Source organism: Diadema antillarum, unplaced genomic scaffold (assembly GCF_040938485.1).
Source record: "Diadema antillarum isolate AM-2024a unplaced genomic scaffold, OU_Dant_1.0 scf00000094, whole genome shotgun sequence".
NCBI lineage: Eukaryota > Metazoa > Echinodermata > Echinoidea > Diadematoida > Diadematidae > Diadema > Diadema antillarum.
In genome coordinates, this window is record NW_027270983.1 from 496,681 (window position 1) to 524,027 (window position 27,347).

General features: G+C 36.2%; 1 protein-coding gene across 1 annotated transcript; it reads right to left on the reverse strand.

Moving 5' to 3' along the window:
- On the reverse strand, positions 1-26,579 carry LOC139718401 (whirlin-like). The gene is made up of 14 exons (XM_071629874.1): positions 25,471-26,579; positions 14,564-14,779; positions 12,612-12,737; positions 10,436-10,720; positions 9,040-9,255; positions 7,208-7,303; positions 5,589-5,738; positions 5,330-5,419; positions 4,397-4,710; positions 3,556-3,826; positions 2,812-2,883; positions 1,508-2,095; positions 727-897; positions 1-192 (listed from the first exon to the last, which is right to left on the reverse strand). The coding sequence occupies exons 1-14, from the start codon at positions 26,365-26,367 to the stop codon at positions 1-3; spliced, it is 3,684 nt and encodes a 1,227-aa protein (XP_071485975.1). The 5' UTR covers positions 26,368-26,579.
- Between the last annotated feature and the right edge of the window lie 768 nt (positions 26,580-27,347).

Sequence of the window (27,347 nt, forward strand, 5' to 3'; positions counted from 1 at the left end):
CTAGTACACCAGCTTGAACTTGTTGGAATCTACAACCATAAACTCCATGGAGTCCGAACTCTTCTGTTTGAAACCCTCAGCAATGACCCTGGTAGCTTGTGAGTGGGAGAGGTCATGCAGTGGCTTCCCGTTGACCCTTAGAATGACATGACCCACCTTCAGATTGCTGCTGTGGTAGGCTGAGCCTCCATACTGAAACACAAAGACATAGACATGAGGTCCATAAATATAGTTCTCCTGTGAAAAATATACTCAGTTATGAGACAATCAGTATGATGAGCAATTGTCTCTTGATTCCATTTCCCAAATATGGATATTGTGGAAGAACACTGGTGTGGCAGATAGGCAGTAGACTGTGATAACAGGAGACCCTAATTTTGAAACCTTGCCAGCACATACAACATCATTGGAGAAGATGTTTGATCTAAAATGCTCCTCTTCATCCATGTGAAAAAAAAAAATAGCCAGCTAGTATTGCTGGTTTAATAATAACAGCATAACAGAACATTCAGGGAGTTTATTGTTTACATAGAATTACATGGAAGAAAAACAAGACAAATGAATCATTCTTCTCAGATTTAATGCACAGTATTCTGTGTCAGCGATAGGTTCAAGTCCACATAATTCAATCAAAAGAATACCATGAATTTCAACTCGAATCTCTTCCTACTCCCTCTGTCATACTCTCTCAAGATACACATACATATCTCTTCCTTTGTTTCTTACCTGAACTTTGATGATCTTTGGCAGTGGTTGTCTTGTCCCTGAGCCACCCTCAACAGCAATCCCCAGGTTGGGCTTACTCTTTCTCACCACAATGATCTCATGGTGGGGAGGTCGGTCCTCTCTTGTATCCACGACAAGTGCTTCATCAGATTTCACTGATGTTGTCTTGACCTGTACAGACAGAAAGTGAGAAAGAGAGAGTCAAATGATATGATGCATTGACATGTCTAAATCTGTGTGAACAATACTTGATCTTCACCTCTGAATTAACATCAGTTCAAATCTCTTCTTCAAATACTGAACTATTTGAGCATTCAAAATCTCCCTGGTAAAGAAATATTTACATTTACATTTTTTTTATACTGCATATACATGATATAAAACAACAAAGAAAAACATTGTTTAGAAATAAATGAATTTTTACTACACAATATCACAGAGTACTGTTCACAAGGAGTACGCCAGTGGCTAAAATAGAACACAGTATGACAAAATATTTGACAGAAACAATGCAGTGAACATAGGAACCAGTAATATGGGATATAATTGATATGAATCTCTGGTGGGGATGAGCTTGAGGGTAGAGAGTGAGTGACTGTCAGTTCATCAACATTTTGATGGCATGTCTGAGATTGTGTAGTCACTGACTCAGTGTGCTTTGGCTGGAGTTAAGCTAGCCTGGGATCCTGGGTTATTTCACAGTAAGGAAAGACACTGTCATACTGGTATATCGTTAACAGGTATGTCATAACTTGAGTGGTAGAACTCTTCATAATCTAACCTGTGTTTTTTGGGTGTTGACTGGCAATCTCTCATGAGACATACTTCCTGTCCGGCCCTCAGAGAGGGAATAGGAGGAGGGGTCCGGGAGGACAAGATTGTTGTCGTCATCATCATCATCATCTGTCTGAAACTCGGGTGGTGGTGGTGGAGGTGTGGTAGAAGGAAGAGGAGGGGCATCTCCTAGGTACTGGTCTGGAGGAGGGGAGGGGAGTGGTGAGGGTAAAGTGATGGCATGAAGGGTGTCTTCAAGGAACTCTGTTGGTGGTGGGGGCATCTCTTCCTGTGAAGGAGTGGTATCAAGGACAGGTGGAGTCATGGGGTTTGGCTGTTTAAGGGATTGAGAGGTTTCTCTTGTGGTAGCAGGGGGTGGTGGAGGGGGTGGCAAGACGGGGCGCTGGTGTCGGGACAGATGACTGCCGGGTTTTGACTTTTGTGTAGATGATGGCAAACGATGATTGGATGCAGGTGATGATGAGGACGATGATGACGATACCGGTGATGTTGGATTGCTCTTTCTCAACTCATACAGTGTTTCACTGGCCTTCTTTGTCTGGTTCACACTTCTCTTTTGATCCTTTGGTGTATGCTGCATGTCATTGAATAAAATGACAAAAAAAAATTGTCAAATTAATGCACGCATGACTTCTAAATGATATAAAAAATCAAAATATTCCATATTTACTAAGTGAGTGAAAAACAATATCAACATTAACTTGGACACTCCTTTGTTCATCATTTCTCTCTTTTTTTTTTTGGTCATACATCTTAACTTTTCTAGAGTGGGCCCTAGGAAATGGTGAGGCTGAAACAAAGTTTCAAGAGTATCTTGCTATTTTTTTTTCTCCAGAGTCACACAAAAACCTTGTAAAATCTAAAATCTAAAAGATGTCACTTTTTGTGAACAGTAATTGCTCAGAGTGCATAAAATTAGATGGACAGTTTGTTGTAGTTGTCTTTTTTTTGCTGCTTAAATACTGTTACTGAAGGATATACATGTAAGTATTCACTTTGTTCACCATAAGTATCTCTTTGAATACCATGAAATAAGCAGGCATGCTTTCAGTACAGAAAAGCAAGTGAGCTGGACACATCACCCAAAATCCATTTAAAAAACATTTCACAGGCTTAGTGGTAAGCATGGGCACTTACTTCTCATCATTAATTTTCTTATGGTGGTACTTATCATAATTTTGACTCTTGACTGTAAGACAGAAATGTCATGATATCCACCAATGATTACCACAAATGAATACATAATACTGCACTCTTCATGAACTACTGTTACTCTAAATGCTGACTTACATGAGTAGGGTCACTAATTCGCCTGGGAATTCCATCAGTCCCACTGTTTTGTCGGCTGATCAACTCTCCAACCTATATTTTTTAAGGGAAAAATATCAAGAAAACTCTAATGGTCTCTGCTGATTATGCATTGACAAGGAAATACAAAGTATATTAGTTTATATGAAGAGTAAACTAAATTAAACATGATGAAAAATGTCATTCAAATTAAAAGACAGGATATTAAAAATAAGGTCATGGAACTCTGAAGCTTTGCAAATTTAAAAAAAGAAACAGTGATATCAGTATAATTACATGAGAAAATGATGCATTAGATGAGGCAATGGTTTCAATATAATGCAATCGATAAAGGCATTTTTGTCACAAATTTAGTGACTGTTGCTCCCCCTAGGTTTGTATGGCTAAATCAATAAATCTCTAAAATCATTTACTGTAAAGGAGTTACTTCCTTTTTTTCTTCTTTTCTGAAAGACACATTTTCAATGGACATTCACATGCAAGGCCATAAAAACAGTCATTTTAATTTACTTTATGCTACAGTGAACATGACTCATTTTCAAAGTAAAACAAAATAAAACTGCGATTCCATAATCACTTAAAGTTTGTGTACATTATTGTTAAAGAATTATCAACATTTCTTTCATTCTCGTCTACAACATGATGCAATGAACTGTATTGTAATTCTGATAAGATCACTTCCTCCCTGATTCACTCAAATTCAATGATCAAGAGTGACAAACTCACCACTGAATTTGATCCTTCAGTTGACACGCTATCGAGGCTCATCCGTCGCTGCCTGCTGTGGGACCGAGCTGGACGGGGCTCTCCACCTGAGTGCGTCGTTGACATCGAAGCCGACGTTGACTCCTTGGATGACTTCATCCCAATGTCTGTGCCCCTGTCTGAGGATAGCTGCGTATTGCAGTCTGGCAAGCGAGGGCTCACTTCAGATGACCGAGGACTAATGTCTGTATCACTGGCCATAGAGTTTGGTGAAGATGTCAAAGTCTTTAATCTAGAAATAAAGGATGAAAACGTAAGCACTGTCAATTCCAACAAAAATGTAACACATTAATCCATCAACATTTGGTTTGATATAGTGCATATTTAAAAAAATTGATGTGGCAGACTAAAAAAATCTTTCACTTTAACTATCATAATGCTGCAAATATCAAAAAAAAACCCCACTGATTATCATATTGATGTACATGCAAGGTTTGCTCATAGTGTATATATTTGATTCTGGAATTATTATTTTCTTCTTTTTTTTTTTTTTGGGGGGGGGGGGAGTCATATCCTGACTCTGGTAATCATCTTGGTGTTTGGGAAAGAGGGAAATATCCCAGTTTTTAGATGTTGATTTATTGTTACTCATTGCAATCATCCAGAGATACATATATTTGAAGATAATCTTTAATACGGACAAAATACTAATCATAATTTACTTCTTGAAACATATATATCTACTTATATCCCATGGTAGATGAAATACAGAGTTGATTCCTATAGATGTTGTTGTAATGAATTGGTTAATTTCAATGAGTTAAACTCAAATATACTGTAAGAGCATGAGGGTTGTACTTACTTGTCAAAATTGATATTTCCATTGGTATATCCATTGGTCAGTGTCAGGTCAACTCCACTATCCTCACTGGGGCTTTTGGTGCTGATGTACATAGGTTCAAGAGGCAGGCCCACCCCCCGACCACTAGTGGAAGGTTCCTCTGGCAGGTGGCTGTTGTAGTGCACATCTACTGTGACCTTCTGGATGTTGGGTGAGTCCAATGAGTTGAAGAGGGACTTGGGTTTGAAGGTGGAGGGTGAGGGAGAGGAGCGATGTTGGTTCTGGTTGGGTGTGCTGCCACTGTTATTGTTGATTGGTGAGCCAATAGCATAATCCTGCATATAGACAAGAAATGTTATAATCATCACCTCTAACAAAAGACATCAACTACCACATTATGTTACATTCTCTGAGAACTGATATAATTTGTCTAGGAATTAATACTTCACACTGATTATGGGCACAACATTATTTATTGACAATTGTTATTCTTTCAAGATACATTGAACTGAAAGACATTAGTTGCCCTCCCCCATCTAAGAATATATCTCGAAAGCAATCCAACATGTTATAATTTCTTTCAGGTTTCCTTGATTTCAGTCAAATTGGGCACGAGTGCTACAGTAGGCCTAACATGAAGTTAATATGTCATTTGAAAGATACTGAATCTGTAGCATTAAAAGACATCACACCCTTAGTTCCCATAAACAATGGGGAAATCTGATTTCAGTATGAGATAACACATATATCATTCACTAAGAAACAATCATCCTTCAGAAGTTGAGAACATAAAGTAGGATTTTTCTCTGTCAGTCCTGTTTACTGTAAAGTGTTGCCTCTGCATGCATAAAATAGACACTGATGAAATACGATATTACATATATATGCATTAATCTTGCTAGGTCACGATATAGGCGCTAAGTGAGATACTGGCTTAAAATTCATCACACTCACAGGTAGTGCAAAGTCTGGAAGCCCATTTGTGTCATCGTTGATCTGTCTTGTGTCAATTCCTTGGTACCTGTCTTCTGGTTCGTTGATTACCTGATGTAGATTGGAAACACAAATCATGAGGGAAAATTCAGAGGACAGCACTCATCTCTATACAATAAATTTAATAATTTCATTAAACAGAGAGGAGTGTGAGTAAGGCATTTTGGGAGTGCATATTTCCTTGTTTGTCTTATTAAGCAAACACAAAATCAGCACTTACCCTGATATTTGGTGGAAGCTGTTTCGGCACTTGTGGCGGGGTCAAAGGTCGTGAGTCAATGGAGCTGGATGAGTTATACCGACTGCTGTTTGACATGGTGTCTGTGAAGGAGGTTTCTCTTTCATTCATAAAGTAACCCCGCTGCCTTGCCTGTGTTACACAGAAATACAAAATGGAACAGCTTGTTGAGTGGTCAATATGTTTTTTTTTTTCCTGACTGTCAATTACTAGTAATATACCTCCATTTTGTTGCTGTCATGCCTCTAAAGATCTTGTTCCCCAATTAATATGTTATACTTTTAATATCATCACAAAACATTGAGCCTGTGATGTAAGTTGTTACGACAGTTCAAAATAAGAATTACCAGTTAATTCAATCCATATGAATCTTCATTTATATTCTTTTCTTTTGTAAATCAGAACTTGCACATATAGAAGACATATAGTGGATGAAATACAACTGCTCATCATTTTCACTACTAAAAGAAGTGTAGTTTTTCACTGTGTCTGATATGCTCATCTCTATGAGTTCCATACCTGTGATATGCAAGTTTAATTACAGTTTTCAGTTTTACACTACACATCTCTTCCCATTTTTCTCTTCTTTTACATCCACATACAATTTGAGAATACCACTTATCCTGTTTAACAAGCAAAGATGTGAGTGGTATATACATGTACCTCTTTACATGCCATGCTTATCTTCATTAAATCTGTGCTAATCAAAGGAGCTAAAAAATTAATCAGATTCCTGGACTCTCGACATACGTGTGTTAAAGACATCATCTAAGGCATGTATGCACACAGCATCATGTCAGCATCTATAAACATTTGCTGCCTAAAGTTGTATGTGTGCGATCAATAAATATTCCTCTCCTTTGGGAAATGTCATGTGCTTAGAACAGCTGAACCAACAATGACCTCAGCCTACTAATTTGCCTTTCTAATGTGTTGAACCATTGCTATGGTAATGTCATAATAATGTCTTCTGACAGCTACTCATCCACAGTCTGGTTCAGCCATCACTGTATTAATTTTCTTATACATAAACCAAATAGTGTGTGTTTTTGCACTTGTATTATTTTGTTTTTAAAACAACTGCTTGGTAAGTTTTTCCACATTGGGATTGATCTTGTTTCACATAAACCACAGTTCCCTCTTTCAATGCAGATCTGCCTGTTAAGTTGAAAACTGTGTTTTGTCTTATACTGCATTTAGAGAGTATTGACCCCTTGGAAAATATAGAGCAAAAAGTTGTTTTTTCCTAAAGAACATTTGGCTGAAAATTGACTCTCTGTCATCTTTGCAGATCAATTCTTCACAGACTTTAACTCATGGTGCTGAAAATTTACAACACACTAATCAACTAATCAGTACATTTGGAAAGATAACTGAACTTCACTGACTTTAAGGTATTTTATGAGCAGAACATCCTTGGTAAGAGGAGAGGGAAAGTGACTGATTGAGCTAAATAAAGGTTGAGATCACCAAACAAAGGTAAGTAACTGCATTTCACATTCAAAATGCCATCTTAGACTTATGAATCAATGTGAAGTTGATATTCATAAACCCTTAGTGAACCTGCATTTTTCCTGCTGAAGTTTTCCTTTGGACCTTACCTTCATTGCTTCCACCTCCTTCTTTAGCACCAGGCTGTCAAATCTGTCAATATCCCTTGGGTGGATGAAGGCACGGATCTCTGACAACAATGAAAACTGAAAGAAAAGACAGGTTCTGGTCACATGACTGCCATATACTATCCCATGTTGTCATGAGATACAGGACAAATATTTATATTGCTTCATATCCATCTAAATGGAAACAAAACCTGTGTCATGTTTATAAACAAATCTCCATTCTAACGGAAACATTAGGATAATAGAAAATTCTTATTGAAAGAAATTCAATACATGCTGAAGAATCAAGCAAATTCATATGCACTGTCAACACAGTATCAAAAGCTCTTAAGTAAATTGCAAGATGTCCCTGCATTTGTGACAGCACAGTACAAGGATATTTCTGGGTGAATTGGTTCAGGGCAATTGAGTAAATTTACAGGATCTAACGCATTGATCAAGGTAAATATGTCCTCAAAGTACTAAAAAATTATTTGTGGGTATTGGAATTCAGTCTTAAAATATCACAGTAATGAAGAGATTATTATAAGCATGGGAGAAATGTTCAACCATATGTTGCTTCTGACCATAATCTAATGGATCAAAAATACGAAGTGATATCTTTTCAATTGAAACTTTAAAGATCCTGTTTACCTTTGGGAGCAGTGATTTAAAAAAAAATGTTCAAGATATCTCTTTTGATGCATATGTGTAGGTCAGTTGTATCATAAAACATCCTACCATATAAAACTTTTGCAATAAAGCCTTAAAGGGACTGTACAGTACTGGTTGAGGGGGATTCATGTTTTGCACATTCCTAAGTGAGATAATGAGAAACCTCTTATGAAATATGAAAGAGAATGTAATTTTAAGAATGATTCAACATTTATTTGATGAAAATCGGTTTTCAAATGGCTGAGATATCCAAAAAAAAAAAATGATAATAATAAAAGGCGACATGCCACAACTTTATTAGGATCTCTTTGTTTCACCTTGTTTTTGGATATCAAAACCAATTTTCATCAAATAAACTTTTGATACCCCATGGAATTGCATGCTCTTTGATATCTCATAGAGTGATTCCTGAATATTTTGCAAAATGTTAAAAGCTAAATCCTCACCTCAACCAGAACTGTACACACCCTTTAAATATAAGGAGATACATTTGTATCACTATTTTTCTCATTAACCTGTAACTGTAGACGGTTTAGTCTGGAAATATTTTTATCATAACTTGTTTTTATTATAACTTGTTATAACAAAATGTGAATAATTTGTGTATTTAACAATACTTAATAATACTTAACATCAATGATACTGGTTCAAATTTTTACATTGGTTGTTTCTATCCCTAACTCACATTTAAGAACTATTTTGAAGCAGTAATGCTGGGTTTTTGTTTCATATGCAAATGGTAAATTGTGCTTAACCATAATTTATAAATTACAAATTATTCATATCTGTTCAGATAATGTAAAGCTCTTCTTCGAATCATGACAGAAAGTTGTATTTTCTGCAGTAATATTCACATATTTCATCTCAAAATATTTCACCTGAAAAAAAAAAGAACTGTAAGCAAAAACATTTTGTATGAAACTTCACATTTAACCTTCTCAAACCCTTCATGGAATTTGTAAGTCTCATGGATATGCTGCTGGACACATGAACCTCTTACTTTCTTTGCAAAAGAACTTACTGCATGCAGATGATGAATGCAAGCAGGGGCATATCACATACTTGGCAAAGTAGTTTTAGAGTTGCAAAAATGAGAATCTTCATCCCAACTAACTATTCTTATCAATATATTGGGGTTTAATCTAGGTCACACACCATACCTTTGCATGAGTGTCGAAGAGCTCAAAGAGCGCCATCACCAGGGCATCAACAGTGATGGTACTGTGCTGATACTCCTCCAGATAATACATCATGGTACCACGCTCATTGTCATTGAGAAGGGTACGGGACTGGTCCTCCAGCATGCTCCAGTTCTGCACCCCTGCCATGCTCTTGCTGTACATCATTTGGGAACCAATGCCACGGCTGAAAGCAGACTGTTTGGTGCAGGAAACAAGAAATAACAGCATCTTGCTCATGAAAGTATCATTCACAAATTAAACCTTGAACACATATTTTAATTGATTTTTCTGTACACATGCATTAGTGTACAGCTCCAAGTATTTTTACACAAATTTGAATGCAATCCAGATATATAAACTCTAAAGCAGGATGTGAACATTCCATACCAAGTACTATAAATAACTTTTAAAAAGTACACAGCTTTAATGTTAACCAATATACATGTATGCTACGAACCGAATGGCAATACGCTTCCTGTTTTTATTTATTTGTGTGTATCTTTTTCAGTATACACAATTTTTTCTGGTTGTTTGGAAACAAGTGTATATTTTGTTGAAATATAAACACATTTTTTATATCTTCTCTTCACTCTTAAAATCACTCTTTGAAAATGCAGGATTCCTTGCTAGAATCTGATGGTTATATTTGATAAGCTGCTACTAGATTAAAATGTCTCTGGCACTCTTCAGGAGCAGATGCATGATGATCTCATGCTTAAAGGACAAATTCACCTTCATAGACATGTGGGTTGAGTTAATGCAGCAATATTAGTAGAACACAACAATGACAGTTTGAGGAAAATCGGAGTTATTAATTTTTGAAGTTTCTACTAAGTCACGGCTGGATGAGAAGACTACTATAGCTTGTGATGTCATATGAGTACAATCATATAAAGAAAGTATAAAGAAAATTCAAGATATTCTCACTTTTCTCACATAATAAAAGAACACTTGACTTCTGTCTTTCAGAAGTCAGGGGGAATGATATTACCCCTAACATAAGTCAGTAACAAGTCGAAGAAATGTGCACTTTATTCAAAAAGTCAAGTTTTGTGAAATTCTCTTTTTATTTTCCTTATATTGTTGTACGCATGTGACATCACACACTGTAGTAGTCTTCTCCTCCAGCAGTGATTGCACAGATACTTAAAAAATTCATAACTTTTGAACGGATTGTCAGATTTTCCCCAAACTTTCACTGATGTGTTCTGCTAATATTGTTGCCTTCACTCTATCCACATGTATATGAAGGTGAACTTTTCCTTTAAGGATGTTTAGTTGGGAGATTTTGGGAGTTTGAATCCTATTCCTTTAGCTCAAGTGATTACAAAATACTGATGTTTCTGTGTTTAGAACTGAAGTCAAACCAACTCACCTCAGGCCTCTCTGGTAGCTCACTGTAGAGGGAGTCTGTCTCATCAATCACCCCGCCCCCACTGCCCCGTCTGACACCTTGCCTAGAGAGGGTGGGGGAACCCTTGTCCACCTCATCACCTGTTAACCACTGGGTCCTGTCAATGGTGGTCCTGGCATAGGGCAACTTCCCAACATCCTTGATAGTCATCATCATTAGCTTGGAGGATTTTAGGATGTCAACCGCCTCTTGGTGCTCGATGTCCAGGAAGTTGCGTCCATTGACGTCCATGATTTGATCACCAACCTGTCAGTATAGGAGAACTCATGCATTTAAACAAAAATATCTGTTCTTTCTAGATGTCATCTATTTTATTTTGTTTTTTAATCTTGATGCACACTGGCCTAGATAGCTTTGAAAAACTTTTACTGGTTAATACTGAGTGGATTGCTAATGAATAGAATTTGGAAGAAGCTTAACAAGATGACTTTTATCTACAACTGTACGTATCATATTTGCATACATGTCTGAATTGTATAAGCATCACATCTTAAAAATGAGAGAGCATATGATGCTATTCTCAGCAGTGTTAATGGTCTTGACAAGCATTTGTTGTACTTCACTTAGACAATCATATCTCTCTTGCCCTCTCAGTACAGTAGCAATGCACAATTTTGGAAACAAATATCAAATTCTTTGTAGGTCTACTATCTGCAGCAGATTGATACTTGCCATGGTTATGAAATACGCTACAGTGTATATCATTATCCTTCTATCCTTGAATGTTTACATAAGAGGAATATATAAACAGGACAAATATCTCTTTTTGGGAGAAACTAATCCATTGTTTCATCTCTATATACCTTTCAAAGTGCCAATTTTTGAACGAATTAAATCTGCCACTACTATGAGTGAATTAAAATGTACTTGATGATGAGATAGAAATGAAAAAATATAATAAGACAAAAGACATAATCCCTGATTATGTCTTTTGTGAAATGTATGTGTATTCTTTATGTTTGGTGAAAATTAGATCAAAAGACAAGGCAAGTGCCAAATTGTGTCTCGCCCATTCGCGTACAAGAAATTAATACTTTTCTAACTCCCAGAAGTTCATTGACCCGCCTACAATTATGTATGCTCTTTGACCTTGTGGTGGCCTTCAACTCCCCAAGGGACATTTACCATCCAAGTTTGGTCACAAACGGACAAAGGGATCAAAAGTTCTTAGCCATAATCGAAATGCGCCATAAAAACTTAACGATGGGCCCTAAAAATTTGTTGACCCCTTTCTGTGACCTTTGACCTCGTCATGACCTTTAATTCCCCAAGGGACATCTACCATCCAAGTTTGGTCACAAACGGACAAAGGGATCAAAAGTTATGAGCCATAATCAAAACGCTCCATAAAAACTTAACATTGGGCCCTAAAAGTTTGTTGACCCCTGTATGTGACCTTTGACCTTGTGATGACCTTCACCTCTCCAAGGGACATCTACCATCCAAGTTTGGTCACAAACAGACAAAGGGATCAGAAGTTATGAGCCATAATCAAAACGCGCCATAAAAACTTAACATTGGGCCCTAAAAGTTTGTTGACCCCTGTATGTAACCTTTGACCTTGTGATGACCTTCACCTCCCCAAGGGACATCTACCATCTAAGTTTGGTCACAAATAGACAGATACATCAAAAGTTACGAGCCATAAACGAAACGCGCCTTAAAAACTTAACATTTGGCCCTAAAGTTCATTGACCTCTGCCTGTGACCTTTGACCTTGAGGTGCCCTTCATGTTTGGTAAAATGTGGAACTTTGCATAACCACTCTTCCCTCCAAGTTTGATTGAAATTGAAATCCTCAGTGTTATAGAGAGTTATTCAAGTTTTTGTAGCGTTACGGACAGACGACAGACGGACGGAAGATGGACGGACATACGCTGCAGGCGATCCCTTAGTCTCCCCACACCTCCGGTGGGCTCGACAAAAAATAAAATAGGAAAGAAAGCTGAAAGAAAGCATCCATGGGGAGAACTAATAGCTAACCATAGTTTTGAAATGTGAATGAAATCAACTACACACAAACACAAAATGGCTGATAACAACAAAATTCTATGGCACATTAATGTGTGAAAACATGTTATGCTGTTGTCCTTTGGATGGCAGCCAACAAAGGCATTTACAGTGCTAAGAAGCTTACCTTCAGGCCACAATCATCTGCCACTGAGTAGGTATCAATGCCAGTGATGTAGATACCAAGACCAAACTCTTTCCCTCCACGTATCATTAGGCCCAGGCTCTCTCCTTCATTCACCACCACATTCACCTGCAAGATAAAGGGATCCACTGGTTTAAGACACAATCAAATACATGTAGAAGCATTTTGATATGTATTAACATTAACTTTTAATATTGCAGTCTTCACTGAATGTCACATCAACAACTTATATCACAGAGTCCCTTCTGTGTGCAGGTCTCACTATATATCCTTGATTCATGGCATAAATTTCATGCCTTGTAAGTAATTCCATGTGACATCTACAGTAAATGCATACTGACAATAACAAAATAATATAATTTATTAATTCATTGGAACAAAAACACCACATCCATATTAAATGGCAATGATGTATCAAGATACAGCAATTGATGACTCTGAACAAAACAAATACTATACGTGTACATCACACATCTTTCCCAGTGACAACTGGTCAGGTATCCATAGCTAGACAATGCAAGAAATAATCCTCGGTATGCATCTCCTTTGTAAAACATTGCAATATTTATGAAGTAATGTTTTAATGTTTGCTCTTGTATTTACTGAACAAACAACTCACAAGGCTGCTCTCAATAAACCACTGTCAAATGAAGAAACCTAATACAGTAAGCCTAAACATATGGGATTCTCATTTGCCATGGAATATTACTATCATGAAAAAGTACCATGTAGTACAAGAAAGTCTACATGTGACCAATGGTCTAGAAGCTCATTTTTTCATAGCTAAATCTAACAGATTAATAGTTTTCACAAAAGTAATACAATACAATGCCAGTAGAAAAAACAAACAAACAAACACTCACACAGAGTGATACTTAATTTGAGTATATCATCAATAGCAAATGCTGCATCAAGATTAAAAAAGAGTAATCTACATCTGTAGCCAGTTTTCTTCAAATGATTTGATAATTACAAATTATGCAAGTCTTTTCAGCTTTAAGTGCATTTTATTATATCATGTATGACTCAAACTGGGGTTCTACAAGACGTGATGCCGTATTACAAACAGAAGCTTTGCAGTAGCAGCTGTTGCACCTGTGAAAACATGGCAAATATTGATTTTAATCAGTTCTGTACAGCTTGACTCACACTTAAAGCTAACAAGACATCTCCATCCACATTACTGAACCGCACTGATTCTCAATCAAAGGAAAAGACATTAAATTACAAATTCCAGCAATGGTACAAATGCAATGTTCATACCAGTGTAATGCTGAGCAGAAAGGACAATCTGAAGTCAATAGGAACATCATGTCATGAAATCATTTTGTAATAATTAGTAATTAACATTTAGCACTTAGCATTTAGTAATGTCACTGTGTCAATCCAGGTAAAAAGATTGGCAAACCACAACAAAAACAACAAAAGAAGATACTTTTCTTCCCTTCATAAAAGTAGCATTCCCCTTGAGTTCATAGAGAGTGTGTGCAGACAATTTTCTTGGACACATATCAAAAAATTCCAAGAAGTTAATGTATGGAATTTGTATCATAACATGAATCACCCAGTGTCAAGCAGGCCATGTAACAGCTAATATCAGAGATCTTGAAAGGCGAAAAAGTCTACCAGTATTTCATGGAATAATACACTCTCAAATAAATATTAAAATTGCCAAGCCATTATTGAAACACTGATGACGGTAAAAACAAACATCTGTTCATGTTCTGTGTAACTTCTGATGAAACACTGACAAATAAGATGAACTCATTTCAATTTATGTCACACAACTCTCTCCTGAAAGCATTCACTAAAAATATGAAGAACAAGATACGACGTACAGGAGATTTTTGAAATCCTCAGTAGAAACCAATTATTTAAAACCCAAATCAGCAGACTAAAACAAAAAGTTTGTGAAGAAAGTGTATAATACATACCTTTTTCTCATCTCCACTCTTCAGCAAGTTGAGGCTACTTTTCCTGTTCTGGGAATCATTCAGCATCCTCCCCCTCAGAGGGTCAATATCCGGAGGAGGAGAAACACTCCGTCCATTGGGGTCTACCCATGTGTAAGTCTGGTGTGAGAGGAACGATCCAGGGACACGCCCCACACTCTTGACATACAGCACCAGCTTGGTAGTATTTTTCAGAATCTGTTAAAGGTAAAATATATAAAAGATAACATGTACTATTTCAATCTTTATTCACATATTATTACTTATTTGTTAAGGATTCATAATTCATTAAATGTGATCATGATGGTTCTTGTGGATTCAACCTACTGTAAGAGAATTACTCTTACGTTTTCATGAAAATATACAGTGTAAACACTGTATCATTCATATTCTTAGACAATGTGTATTAATGAAAGTAAAAGGTAAACAATAGCAATGCAATGTATCAGAATGGAAAACTTATTTGAAGCATTGCGTTTATATTATGAATACCATGACCACTCACTCCACTCCTTGCTCCACTCTGAAAATAGTAGAAAATCATGATGAGGTACTTTCATGATGAGGTTGATGGTAGAAAGATTTTCAAAGACTGTGATACAATGGCCATCAGTTAACCATTGTACTTGTACAATGTATGTGTCTCACTACTTTGTTCAAGATCTAAAAGAGAAAATGGTATTTTACCAACCCAGTAGTTGAGAAATGCTCTTGTTCCTATTCTCTATGATGCAAAAGATATAACAATCTGGATAAGTGTTGAATATGACAGGTCCGTAATTCTTGCTTGTACTCATCTGAATTTGAATGTTTTGGTTATGGCTATCATGTCATGTTTATCGAACACTGCCCAGTTTCTGACTGATACATAAGGATGATCTACACAATGATATCAAATGCATTTTGCTTATATATGGCTTCAAGCATCCTTTAGTTTCATATAAATTTGCATCGTTTGGTAGATCATGACTTTGTTGCACAAACAAGAAAAAGTAGAAAACTCACAAATGACAAAAGAATACATTTCCTAGAAAATCGATCAACAAGTCAAGCCATCACATAACAAATGCAAATCCCAGCTCAGATCATGAGACAAGGTCAATTTGTTTTTAAACAGTCCCTGTATCACAGCAAGTCCTTCTTTCTTCAACTGCATGTGTGATGTGTGTATGCGTGAGTGTGTGTCTGAGTGTTTGTGTGCAGGCATAGTGCATGCGCCCTGAATAGATGTAGTTCCATTTCACTGAGCATCCTCTTTTCATAATGCCTAGCTGACTCCTCAGGGGCTGAGGGAGGTATTGATTATTCTCACTATTATACCTCCAGTGTGGTCTGAATGGGATTCAACCCCTTTTTGCATGACAATGGGTACCAGCCACTATTATTTGCAAAGCCCATGGGTTCGGCTTTCCATGGGAGGGGAAAACAAAAAGCTTACAAGGGGAAATCAGAGGGAGAACCCATGCACATTTCTAATATCACTTTTGTCTTTTACCATACAGTTACAATCACTCATAGGAACCCAAGAAGGTTCAATGTCTACCTTGTTTGAGGAAACAAGATTCATGTGACAAAGAAGTATATTTGTTTTTGGGCAATGATACAATGACTTGTAATCAACAAGCAGAATTTTTAATACACAGAAATGCATCAGATCTACCCCATTCCTGTAACATGAATAATGATGACAAAATTTCAAACTGAAGAATGAAATAAACTGTAAAAGCTATACAGTATGCCTGCGAAGACTTTAGTATTTAAAAATCAAACACAGAATGAAAAAAAAAACAACCATTATTCAGTGTTAGAAGATTGTAGTACACACGCATTTGTATACGTAATGAATTTTGCACAGTCTACATGCAGGTACCAGTAGGCCTATACATTGTACATGATTGTACCTATTCTGCAATTGTGACAGCACATGGTTCTACATTCATTTTGAAAGTACAAGATACTAATTGCACAAAATATCAAACATATGCCATATGGCCCATTCTCAGTAAAAGCGTTCAAATACGGAATTTTGGTGTCGCCAACATTCCATGACAGTTTGCGGTTCCCTGAAACCTATTAGATACTATTTGAATGTTTATAATATATCACGAGGACTTTATTTGTTAAAAATAAACACGATCAAATGCGGTTGTCTGCCTTTTTGTATAAAATTTTGCTGTTAAACTTCGTTAAGACCCCCAAAACGCAGTGTCGCCGGCTATTTCAGAATTATGTTTTATTGCTTCTCTCCGTCCACAAACACACTTTCCAAATATCATTTTCATGGACGATGAGCATATCATATGTGCTAATCACAATACTCAAAAAGTTCCAACATTTTTATTGACTTCTTTTTTTATAGCCTTTTGAAACCTGTCGCCAAGTTCACCGCCAGATACGTTACCAGTTTCTTTAGTGTTACAGCATTGCGAAAATAACAAGACTATGCAATGACTCTGTGTATATGAAACCCTGAGGATACTTCATACATTGCAAGTACTTAGATTTTTTGTGCAACAGCTCTTTATTGAGAATACGGTACAATGTTTGAAATATCGGTTTTCTACACTTTTATTTAGACAGATACGTTACATACTTTTCACGCCACCCACTGCGACAGATATTGCAATGTCAGACAAATTGTATATTATACATTACTCCTCGGAATGACGCATCGATTCAACATTAAAGTTTATTACAAGTGAGAAATATTTGGTAGATATCGCTCTCATAATAATATGATCGACCATATACGTTACCACAGATACGTTACCCCAGATACGTGACCGAATTTTGCGCATTGGTCTTGTGCTTTCTGGGGATCAAATCTGGTCAAAATTCATCCCTACAAATTACATGCTTCGTTTTGTTGGACCTCAGGATTATATTCTTACACCAAAAGGACAGAGAGGTGAAAAAGAGCAACACTTCCACATGGTTTTTCTTTCTGCGTCAGTGTCTCACAACTTAATACCAAGTTTTTCAACAGATACGTTACCACATAATCAAAATACTGAAAAGAAATTGTAAATGTTTTTACAAACAAATCGTTGTGTGCTCATAAACTCCAAAGTTCTATTCTATAAAACCCAGCCACTTTCATATTCTATGCAACAACTTTGAACGTTTATTTTACAAGACCAAGCTAAGATTCAGCATATCAGTTTTTTGCTTTTCAGATTTAGCAGATACGTTACGTATAATTCAGGGCACCCACGGTGACAAATAATGTTATGTAAAACAAAGTGTTCATGAAACAATTCTGCATAGAATGACGCTTCCATGACGCTTCCATAAAAAATTAAAGTTATGTTCAAATGAAGAATATTCAGTAGAAATTGCTCTGTAACTTCACCGACAGATTAATTTACGGCACGCCAGATACGTTACCAAACTTTGAGAGAGTAAAAAGTAGTTTATGAAATGCTTCCGAGAAAAGTTTTAGTGTTCTGTTGCATATTTATTCTAGTGTTTTTCAACATATGAAGAACTACTCAAGATTCATTGATAAGTTGAACAATTATTTATTCATTTTCATTAAAAGGGATGAGCCAAATACGTTACCATACGTCAAACAACTGTTTAGCATATCGAGTTCTTAGAAACTGTACCTACTTCCTTCTAAGTGCCTGCAAAAATATATTTTTTAAACTTTGTTTGCATTATCCATCAAAACTTAATGAATATTTATAGTCAGATGGATAAATACATTCAGACGTAAGATGAGAATATTCTGTGAATGAAGAACTTAGCTTTCACATTTAGGGCTCTTTTCCACTACATTTCATAGTTTAAATATTACGTACAATGTTTAAAATGGTTAATTTGGGCTTACATCGTTCATTTTTACATCAATTCATGAGGTAAATAATTAAACAGGTGATATTTATTAATTCATACACAACTAAAATTATCATTTATATTTTACCAGATACGTTACCAAAGGTGATTCGATGTTTTTCAATAGTTATTTCCCCAGGAAAGCAATTCATATTTGTTCCCTGTGGAAATTCCAGATCGAATCGTTCCCTTTGCATGATTTGTGGGATTCGAAACTTTATTTGTAAGCGAAATTTGCTAAATATACAAAGTGAATCTTAAGGTTATATTTCATTTCAGCAAAAAGCATATTTCAACCTACCACACAGAAATAATTTCTACCAATTAGCAAGGGATGACAACATCTTTACCTCTTGAAAAACCCCAATATCTTTAGGGGGGACAGATGTCTTTTCCTGAACAGAAATTGGATCAAAACAATCAATCTAATTAAGAGTTAGGAGTCCATTACAACATGTAAATTTGCGGTAACGTATCTGATTGGTGATCAAAAATCATATATGATGCTCTATTTCAATTCATTTTTACTCAATGAATGGCCATCATTTAGAATGTTCCACTTTTTGTTTCGTATTTGACCGGTTTTGAAGTTTCCGAAAACACATCTTTGAATGTATTACTTTGTGGTTGATTTTTCGGTTTTACTCACATGGAATTGAACACTTAATCTGAGAATGGCCCATATGCCTACACACATGCTTATAAATACAAGAATCAAAGCCCTGTTATCCATTTAATACAAAAATATACTTGAAGTATTTTATACATGGAGCAAAAGTTGCCTACTTGAATGGATGACTACATTACGAATGGCAGGTAATTGATTTACACTGATACTGCAAAAGAGACAAAAAAAAATTGTCTTTCTGCTGAATATATCTTCCTCACCTAATGATAAATGTGTGAACTAAATTCTACAAAATAAAGCACATCTGCTTTTGGATATCTCAGTCATTTTAAACCAAATGTCATGAAATAAACTTTGAATTTCTTTTAGAATTGTATGCTCTTTCATATTTCATGAGTGGTTTTGTAATTACTCGGCAAAAAAGTTAAAGAGTGCGGAATCCCCATCTCAACTAAAACTATACCATCCCTTTTAAAATTAATCTCTCAGGACAATTCTTAATCAAATAAATTGTATAATTTTAAGGTACTCTCTAAAGAAAATCGAGTGAAAATATTCACTCTTGAGAGTGACTACAAAAAAGAGTGAATTTCGAGTGAAATTGGAGTGAATTTCGAGTGAAAATGTTCATTTTCACTCATTTTGGAGTGACCTCAGGGATCACTCGAAGATTGAGTGATCCCTGACGTCACTCCAAAACGAGTGAAAATGAACATTTTCACTCAAATTCACTCCAATTTCACTCTAAATTCACTCTTTTTTTGGTATTCACTCCTAAAAGAGTGAACATTTTCACTCGATTTTTTTAGAGAGTAGTTTTAAGTGTTAGCAAAAGCAACCACTGAAAATAATACATGTACATTTATTGTACATGTATACAGCATCTGATTGCACTGGTCATTTTATAATGAAAACTGTGAATTCCCTGTGTACCAACATCTAGTAAAACATGTGGTACTGTACCTATGTGTATATATGTAATGTCTATAAGGTTGTATCTTTGTCATATTTGTTGATGAATTGATACATAATTTGTGTATTGATGGACAATGAGAGCACAATCAAAATCTGATAAAACTAAAAGGATTGCTATGGCAATTTAAAAGGTGAATACACACAGCTACATGTGTGTAATACTGTACATTTCATGAGTCATACGTTGCCACAGCAACCACACAGCATCCCAGGCTTGTGTCCCATCATCTATTGAGTTTACACAATGTGCAGCTGATGTAGGGTAGGCGCTGAGTATTGTGTCTGTTCTGTTCAGAATGCATCCTGTCATAGTGCCACTTTCATTAATTTGCCTGCAGCATCACTACCCAAATGCCTAGAGGAAAACAAGACTGCGCGCACTGCATGTGCAATATGTATTCAACCTTGGACCCAGAATAGAATCTTTGCTATAATGCTATACTGCTATACAATATCATGTATCTGTCAGAGACAGTCATAAATTTGTAGCTCACATCACAACTTAATAACACTATTAAAGTATTATGATGTTCATGATGATTATCAATGATTACAACACATCATCAAGTAATAGTGTACAATGTGTGCCACTCAACAAAACAGAAATTTAGAATGTTTAAATTGAGATTCATCACTGAATTAAAAAAAATATATATATTATATTCTACAGTATCAACTGTGCCAACAAAGGTAGTATTGTTCTGATTTTTCACAGAATTCCTCTAGTCTTGGTATTCAGCTGACTTGAAAACATCAGTGGTGACCTCAACATGTTTCATGTTGCGTTCGTGCACTTTTCATCCTTTGTGTGCTGAGAAATCAGAGCTTTGCCACCTTCAGTGTGTATGATCAGGTTTCATGTGAGACATACATAATACATCCGATCATGTGACACCTACAGCTGTAGGTCTTTCAAAGGCAGGTGTCCTGCGATTACAAGTACAGTAAGGTGTTTTATTTGAAACGTGCAATAAATACATGTTCAGTAAGTACAGGCATACGCCTACCATTTTTTTTTAAATTTGTCTCCAAACATGGTCTTTGCTATGGGGTACTCCTGATTAGAGGTTCTCAATGACCACCAGTGGAAGCACATAGTACATAAATGGCATAAGCACACCATGCCTTGATTTGTAGTACAATCTGAGCATCTTCATACACATGCATGATGTTTAAAACAAAAATTGAGTAAACTGTACACTTCATGTTATAAATGAAAATGACTCTCATTCCCTGGAGAGTAAAATCAACCCAACAGAAAGGTACAAGTTTGAGTAAAATCAGACATGCACATAGTAAAACATATAAAGTTTTGAAATTTCAGAGTTTCAGATCAATTTTCATGAAAAAATAGAGTTTCCACACTCTGTGCAAATTTGTGGAGGTGATGATGTCACAGCTTCACAAAACATCAACTTGACCTACTTACAATTTTCACTAGCTGTCTTTTTATACAGGACATCAAAAGGAATACATTCTATAAAGTGATGTCCATTGCAGCTAGTGATTTTAGAGCTGTAACAACTTAGCTTTTTTATTTGTAAAGGAAGCTGTGGTTGCTATATTATATACTCCACTAAAACCAAAATCATGATATTTACATACTGTACGTCAATACGCAAAAACAGTGGGCTTGCATGTTTCAGTATGAGGTATTACGCTTCATCTAATCTGCATTTCCTAACATCACTGTCACATGCATACATAGCAGTGCATGTATTAGTAAATTTGCAAAAATGTTTCTGATTATCAAATCAATCAGCAGAAGATAATCATATAAAGTATCACTGTGGCAATATTATGATCAATGACACCTAATCTTTACGTAGTCTGGTATATACATACTATAAATTAGACATTATGGCAGCATTTAAAGGGATGGTATGGTTCTGGTTAAGAGGGGCCGGGATTCAGGTTTTAACTTTTTGCGAGATAATTAGAAACCACTTATGTGCAATATTAATGAGCATACAATTCTAAGAGGAATTCAAACTTGACTTGATGAAAATCTATTTTGAAATGGCTGATATATCAAAAAAACAAGGCAAAACAAAGTGGTCCTAATAAAAGGTGGGACCAACCTTTTATTAGGACTATTTTGTTTTTGGATATCTCAGACATTTCAAAAAAAGATTTTCAGCAAGTAAAGACTTACTGTAATTGCTCTTAAAATTGTATGCTCTTTGATATTTCATATTTAAGTGGTTTCTAATTATCTCATAAAAAGTTAAAACCCGAGTCCCCATCTCAACCAAAACTGTATATGCTTTAATTTGGAAGCACCTGTAGACATTGTGGCTTGTAGTAAAGGTTGCTACTATCAAGGAAAAGCAAACAGATTCAGCAACTCTGACTGTCACCCTAACACATGGTGTATCTCGAAGTACTTGTAGGGGCATTTTCAAGTATTCAAACCTAAGAAATGAGATCAAAATGATTTTTCCCAGTACATTGTAGATACTGTCACGAAAGATCAGTGTCTTTAACTCAGATCTGTTCATGAGATGCATCTAGGTCAAATAAAACTAGCTGAATCCTCTTTCAAAAAATCACAATGTACGATTTGTATAAACCTTCATGACTGTACTGTACTCTTTGTTCTATGGGTAGCGTAGCCATTAGAATGTCAGATGTAATTTACAGTGTACTTTACAAGTGGACACTAAATTTTTGAGGTCTATTGTAAAATCATTAATGCTCAATTAATACTCTTTCCTATAATCATAACTATAATCATTCACTTTCGTGTTATCAAAAAAAAACATGTCTGCAGGTCTACAATGTACATGTGTACATGTACAATGTACATGGATGTTGGTTCACTGGAATTCAACAGAATTATGATGAATATTTTACAAACAATTACAAACAAACTGAATGAAAACATCAGTAAAGGAGCTTTAAAAGGAGTCAAAAGAATGAAATGGGCAAACAAAGTTGTCAGTTTAACAGATTTCTGTGCAAATACAGTGAAGCATGTCAGAATGTTTACCAATCACTCACAGAAAGAGAGTAAAGTCAACATCAGAGGTCTACAAATCTATATTGGGATTATGTAAAGCAATTAGCTTCATTAAATCTGCTGTTTAACCTCTTGATAAGAAGGAGCAATAAGTTGGTATGAACATGCCAAATTTCTTAACATCCATGGAATATATGCAAAGTGTAAATGAGATAAAGTTATTTGGATACATTTAGGTACAATTTTATTCACATTATGATATCTGTAGATTAATACTGTACATGAACAAGTCTCCATGAAACATGCAAGCACTGGTTAAAAGATACTATGCTCTTACAAGGTCAATATTCCTTCTTACACTCATCCAGTATACAATGTACATATCATTATAACCACTTGCACAACCTTTTTTTTGGGTCATTGATTTCAATATTAGGAGACCATTGATCACTATCAAAAATTGCACAGAAATCTGCATCATAGCAGAGTCTTTGTATCATATGAAAAGTTTGTTCGCAAAAACCGATAAGTCCATTTTTGAAGATTTTGAAGTACGGTCTCTGGTATCATAAAGTACAAATAGTACCTTTTAAATGATATATTGGTCACTGTATATAAAGGTACATTTTTGAAGTTATGGTCAAAAGAAGCAAAAATTTTCTTATTATTCTCTTTATTTTTCTTGACCTTTCATCGCAAATATCTCCATTTGGCAAATATGAACTTATCGGTTTTTGAAAACAAACCCTTCATATATCTCATGAACTTCAAGTATCAACGAGATAAAAACTGCAATGCTGGACAGACAAACTTGGAGTGCCACTGTGGATCGAGAACACCACTCGAATTAAGCAAGTAAGTAAGCAAGCAAGTATCATTTGTGGCATCATATTATTTCTAGGATGGGGGAAAAATGGTATGATTGCATCATTATTAGGTCATGGGCAAGAAACAATATTTGAACAAAGCTGTTGACTAATTTGAAGAGACCATGTACAGACATATCATAACAAGATATCAACATTTCCTTCTTCTGGCAGCATACCTTGGTACATGTAGAAAGAACTATATACAGATGCTGTAGTTACAATAAGCCTGACAAGACCAGAGTACATATGTAGAAAAAAAAATAAGAAAGTATAATAGAACTGCAAAAAAGTTCATGGAATATATTCATCTGTTTCAAAAGTGAAAAAAATTCACTCATTAACAATACACATATTTGGTTAATTTCTATGTAATATTGGATACGGATTGCATTTGAAGGGATGTACACTGTACTACAAATGTACAGTGTATTACACTAGTAGCTGTTCATGTGTACACAACATACAGCTTGTATATGTTGAATCTTACAGGCGCTCATGCGCCAAGAATATCAGTAATGATCAAAGGTGCATTATAAATGTAATTACTATTATTATTATTTATTATGATCGTTATTGTTATTATTATTATTATTATTATCATTATTATTTTTATTATTATTATTATCATTATTATTTTTATCATTATCATTATTATTATTACCATTAATATTATTATTATTATTATTATTATTATCATTATCATTATTGTTATTATTATTTAGTGACTGCTGCCTGCAATGTATACATGTATATCAATGGCACACAGAGATGAACATGTTCGGGTAGTGAAACTTACAATTAATTGTACATTGCACATGCAGTCAAAGAAAGTATAAGGTGTGTTTGTACAGTGTATGTGTGTGTGTGGGGGGGGGATTGCCATCAAATTCAATATTCAGCATTATCACCTATGACAATAAAATATGGATGGTACAGGGTGCTAACATGTATGATATCTTCTTCTCTTTCTTTGCTTGATTTCCTCCAGTCAGAACTGCCCAAGGATGCACAGTTGTCTGATTAGTGATAAAATAGAAGGTTTTTTTTTCCGAGTGTACAGTTATACTTAGTTGATATAGTCACAGACTTATGATGATTCCACAATAGTACATTCGGTACATGTATGCACTGTAAGTCAAGAAGGAAGCTACAGATAGACTATAGAAAAAAAGAGGAGTTTCTCCAGTCAGAGAGTGAGAGGAAGATCTATACTTGTAAGAGTTTATACAGTAGAATCCAAGTAGAGTGAGCCTGGTAAGACATTCAGCTGAAATTGTTTTGGTTGTGGTCAGGTGAGATGTTTTTCCCATCACTTTGGCCACTTGGTGAGGAAGCTGCCTCTAAGACTAAGGGTTTTGTAGATTGAGCAATGAATTATCATGAAAGTTACTGTATTGAGTGTCGATGTTGAATATTGTGATCAGAAGTTCAAATTCATGCAAGTGATCTGATACATTTTTGAAAATATTTTGTGAAATATTGACGGAAATGAGAATTTAGTTCACAGAACAAAAAAAAAATGTGTGGACAAAAAAAAGCTTTAGCACAAAATGTTCTTTGAAAAAGATTACAACTCAGTGTACTATTCATTTTTTTCACATATCTTAAATATTCTTACCTTCACTGCATCTGCATGTGATATCTTCTCAAATGGGAGGTCATTGACCTGAACAATCTGATCTCCCTTGTGAAGTCCTCTCTTCTCTGCTAGGCTTCGAGGTTCTACCAGTGAAACGTAGATCCCCACCGAGTGCTCCGCCCCGCCCCTGATGCTAAACCCCAGCCCTCCTCCGTTAAGCTCTGATTTCCTCAGTACAACTCTCTTCAAGTCTCTGGTCTGGTCATTTGACCACTGGGCACCTGACGTCTTCCTGACAGTCTTTCCATGTAGTTCCTCTCCGCCTTGATGAATTTGCTGAAGAGAGGGTCTCTGCTGTTCTTGATGGAGTTGATGTTGAGGTTGCTGTTCATAGTAGCTCTGATTTTGCTGGAAACCTTGCGGCTGGGGATGTTGCGAGTTTGGCAGATGAAGGCTGTTGGGCTGGAGTAATGAGGTATTTGCTCTATTTCTGCCATTCTGCTCATAGAGTCTTGACTCGGGTCTCGAATGCATGCCCCGATTAGAACTAATATTGTTGGTACTGGTATTGCTCATAGAACTGACTGGTCTACTGGGACCTGACCCTGGGATAGTACAAAATGACTCAACATTCTGCCAGAACAGGCTCTGGTCTGAAGATGGAATAACTTTTCCAAGGAGGACATAAAGTTGTTTCTTCTCAGGTGTGTTCAAGATGGATTTGAGATTCTGCACGAGGGTGTACACGTTCCTCTTTGAGTTGTACTCGTTCAGGGCATGGACAAAGTGCGATTTGTCATTTTCAGCTAACAAAGTCGTCAACGATTCGTGAAGTCGGCGTACGTTGGCTGACATCGTGCGAGATCCCGAACCATGGCCACCGCTAGAAATACGAGATCGGGCCCGCGGGGGAGCCGGCGGGTGGCGGAGCGACATAGTGTCCTCTACCGACACAGCGGCTTCGTGCTACTGTCACAAACAAGTGGCCCGACGGCCGAATTCGCTCCAAATTTTCCTTGTTGTTATCAGAAATTATTGCACCTAATTCTCACCATCGCACATGATTATTCCTCATATACTCCGTATGAAGTTTCTTGTGACCGTGAAGAAACAAAAGGTTGAGAAGTTCCACGACTTTCAACGACGATATAAACGGATCCTCAACTTCACCTGTACAACGTAACGTCCGATAGTTAAAGGCATTTCGGTAAGTTGTCTATTACACTTTCGTAGTATTGTATACTTCTCTCGGCAAGAGGTATGACGCACACACAGACATGCACGACATGTGCACAGATAGCTATGCCAAGGACCAGCATTGCTGGAAGCCATTATTTACCGCTCATTGATTGGTCGAATGCACTTCGCGTCCATGACAACGGGTGTAGAATGTATGAGCGCTAGTCGTTGTTGTCTGGCCCGCGGTTTGATGCATAGGTGTATTACCACCGATGAATGTGGGGATCTTTTTTGTTCCAAAAACGATAAAAGAGCTGTACTTTCTGTGACTGTATGGGATATATTGTAATCGAGTTTGTCTCCTGAAATCAAAACAAGCGAACGCCGAGTGATAATATTTGGATCAGACCACCACACACGGCCAGTGTCGGATCATCATGCAGCTCGGTTCCTTTGTACTGTTTTCAAAGAACAAAGCCCACCACCTCAGCGTGACGAAATGACGTTCGCGAGGGCTATCCGTGTTGTGCTTGGCGGATATAGCCAACAATCACTTATTCTTGGGATCGACTTTCTTCAGTCTAGAGAAGTAGAGTGACAATACAGTACACATGTATTTTCAAAAACTTAAGTAGATGCCATATCTCAGCACTCAGCTTTTATCGACATATATAAATAGATAAAGAGATTATATATATATATATATATATATATATATATATATATATATATATATA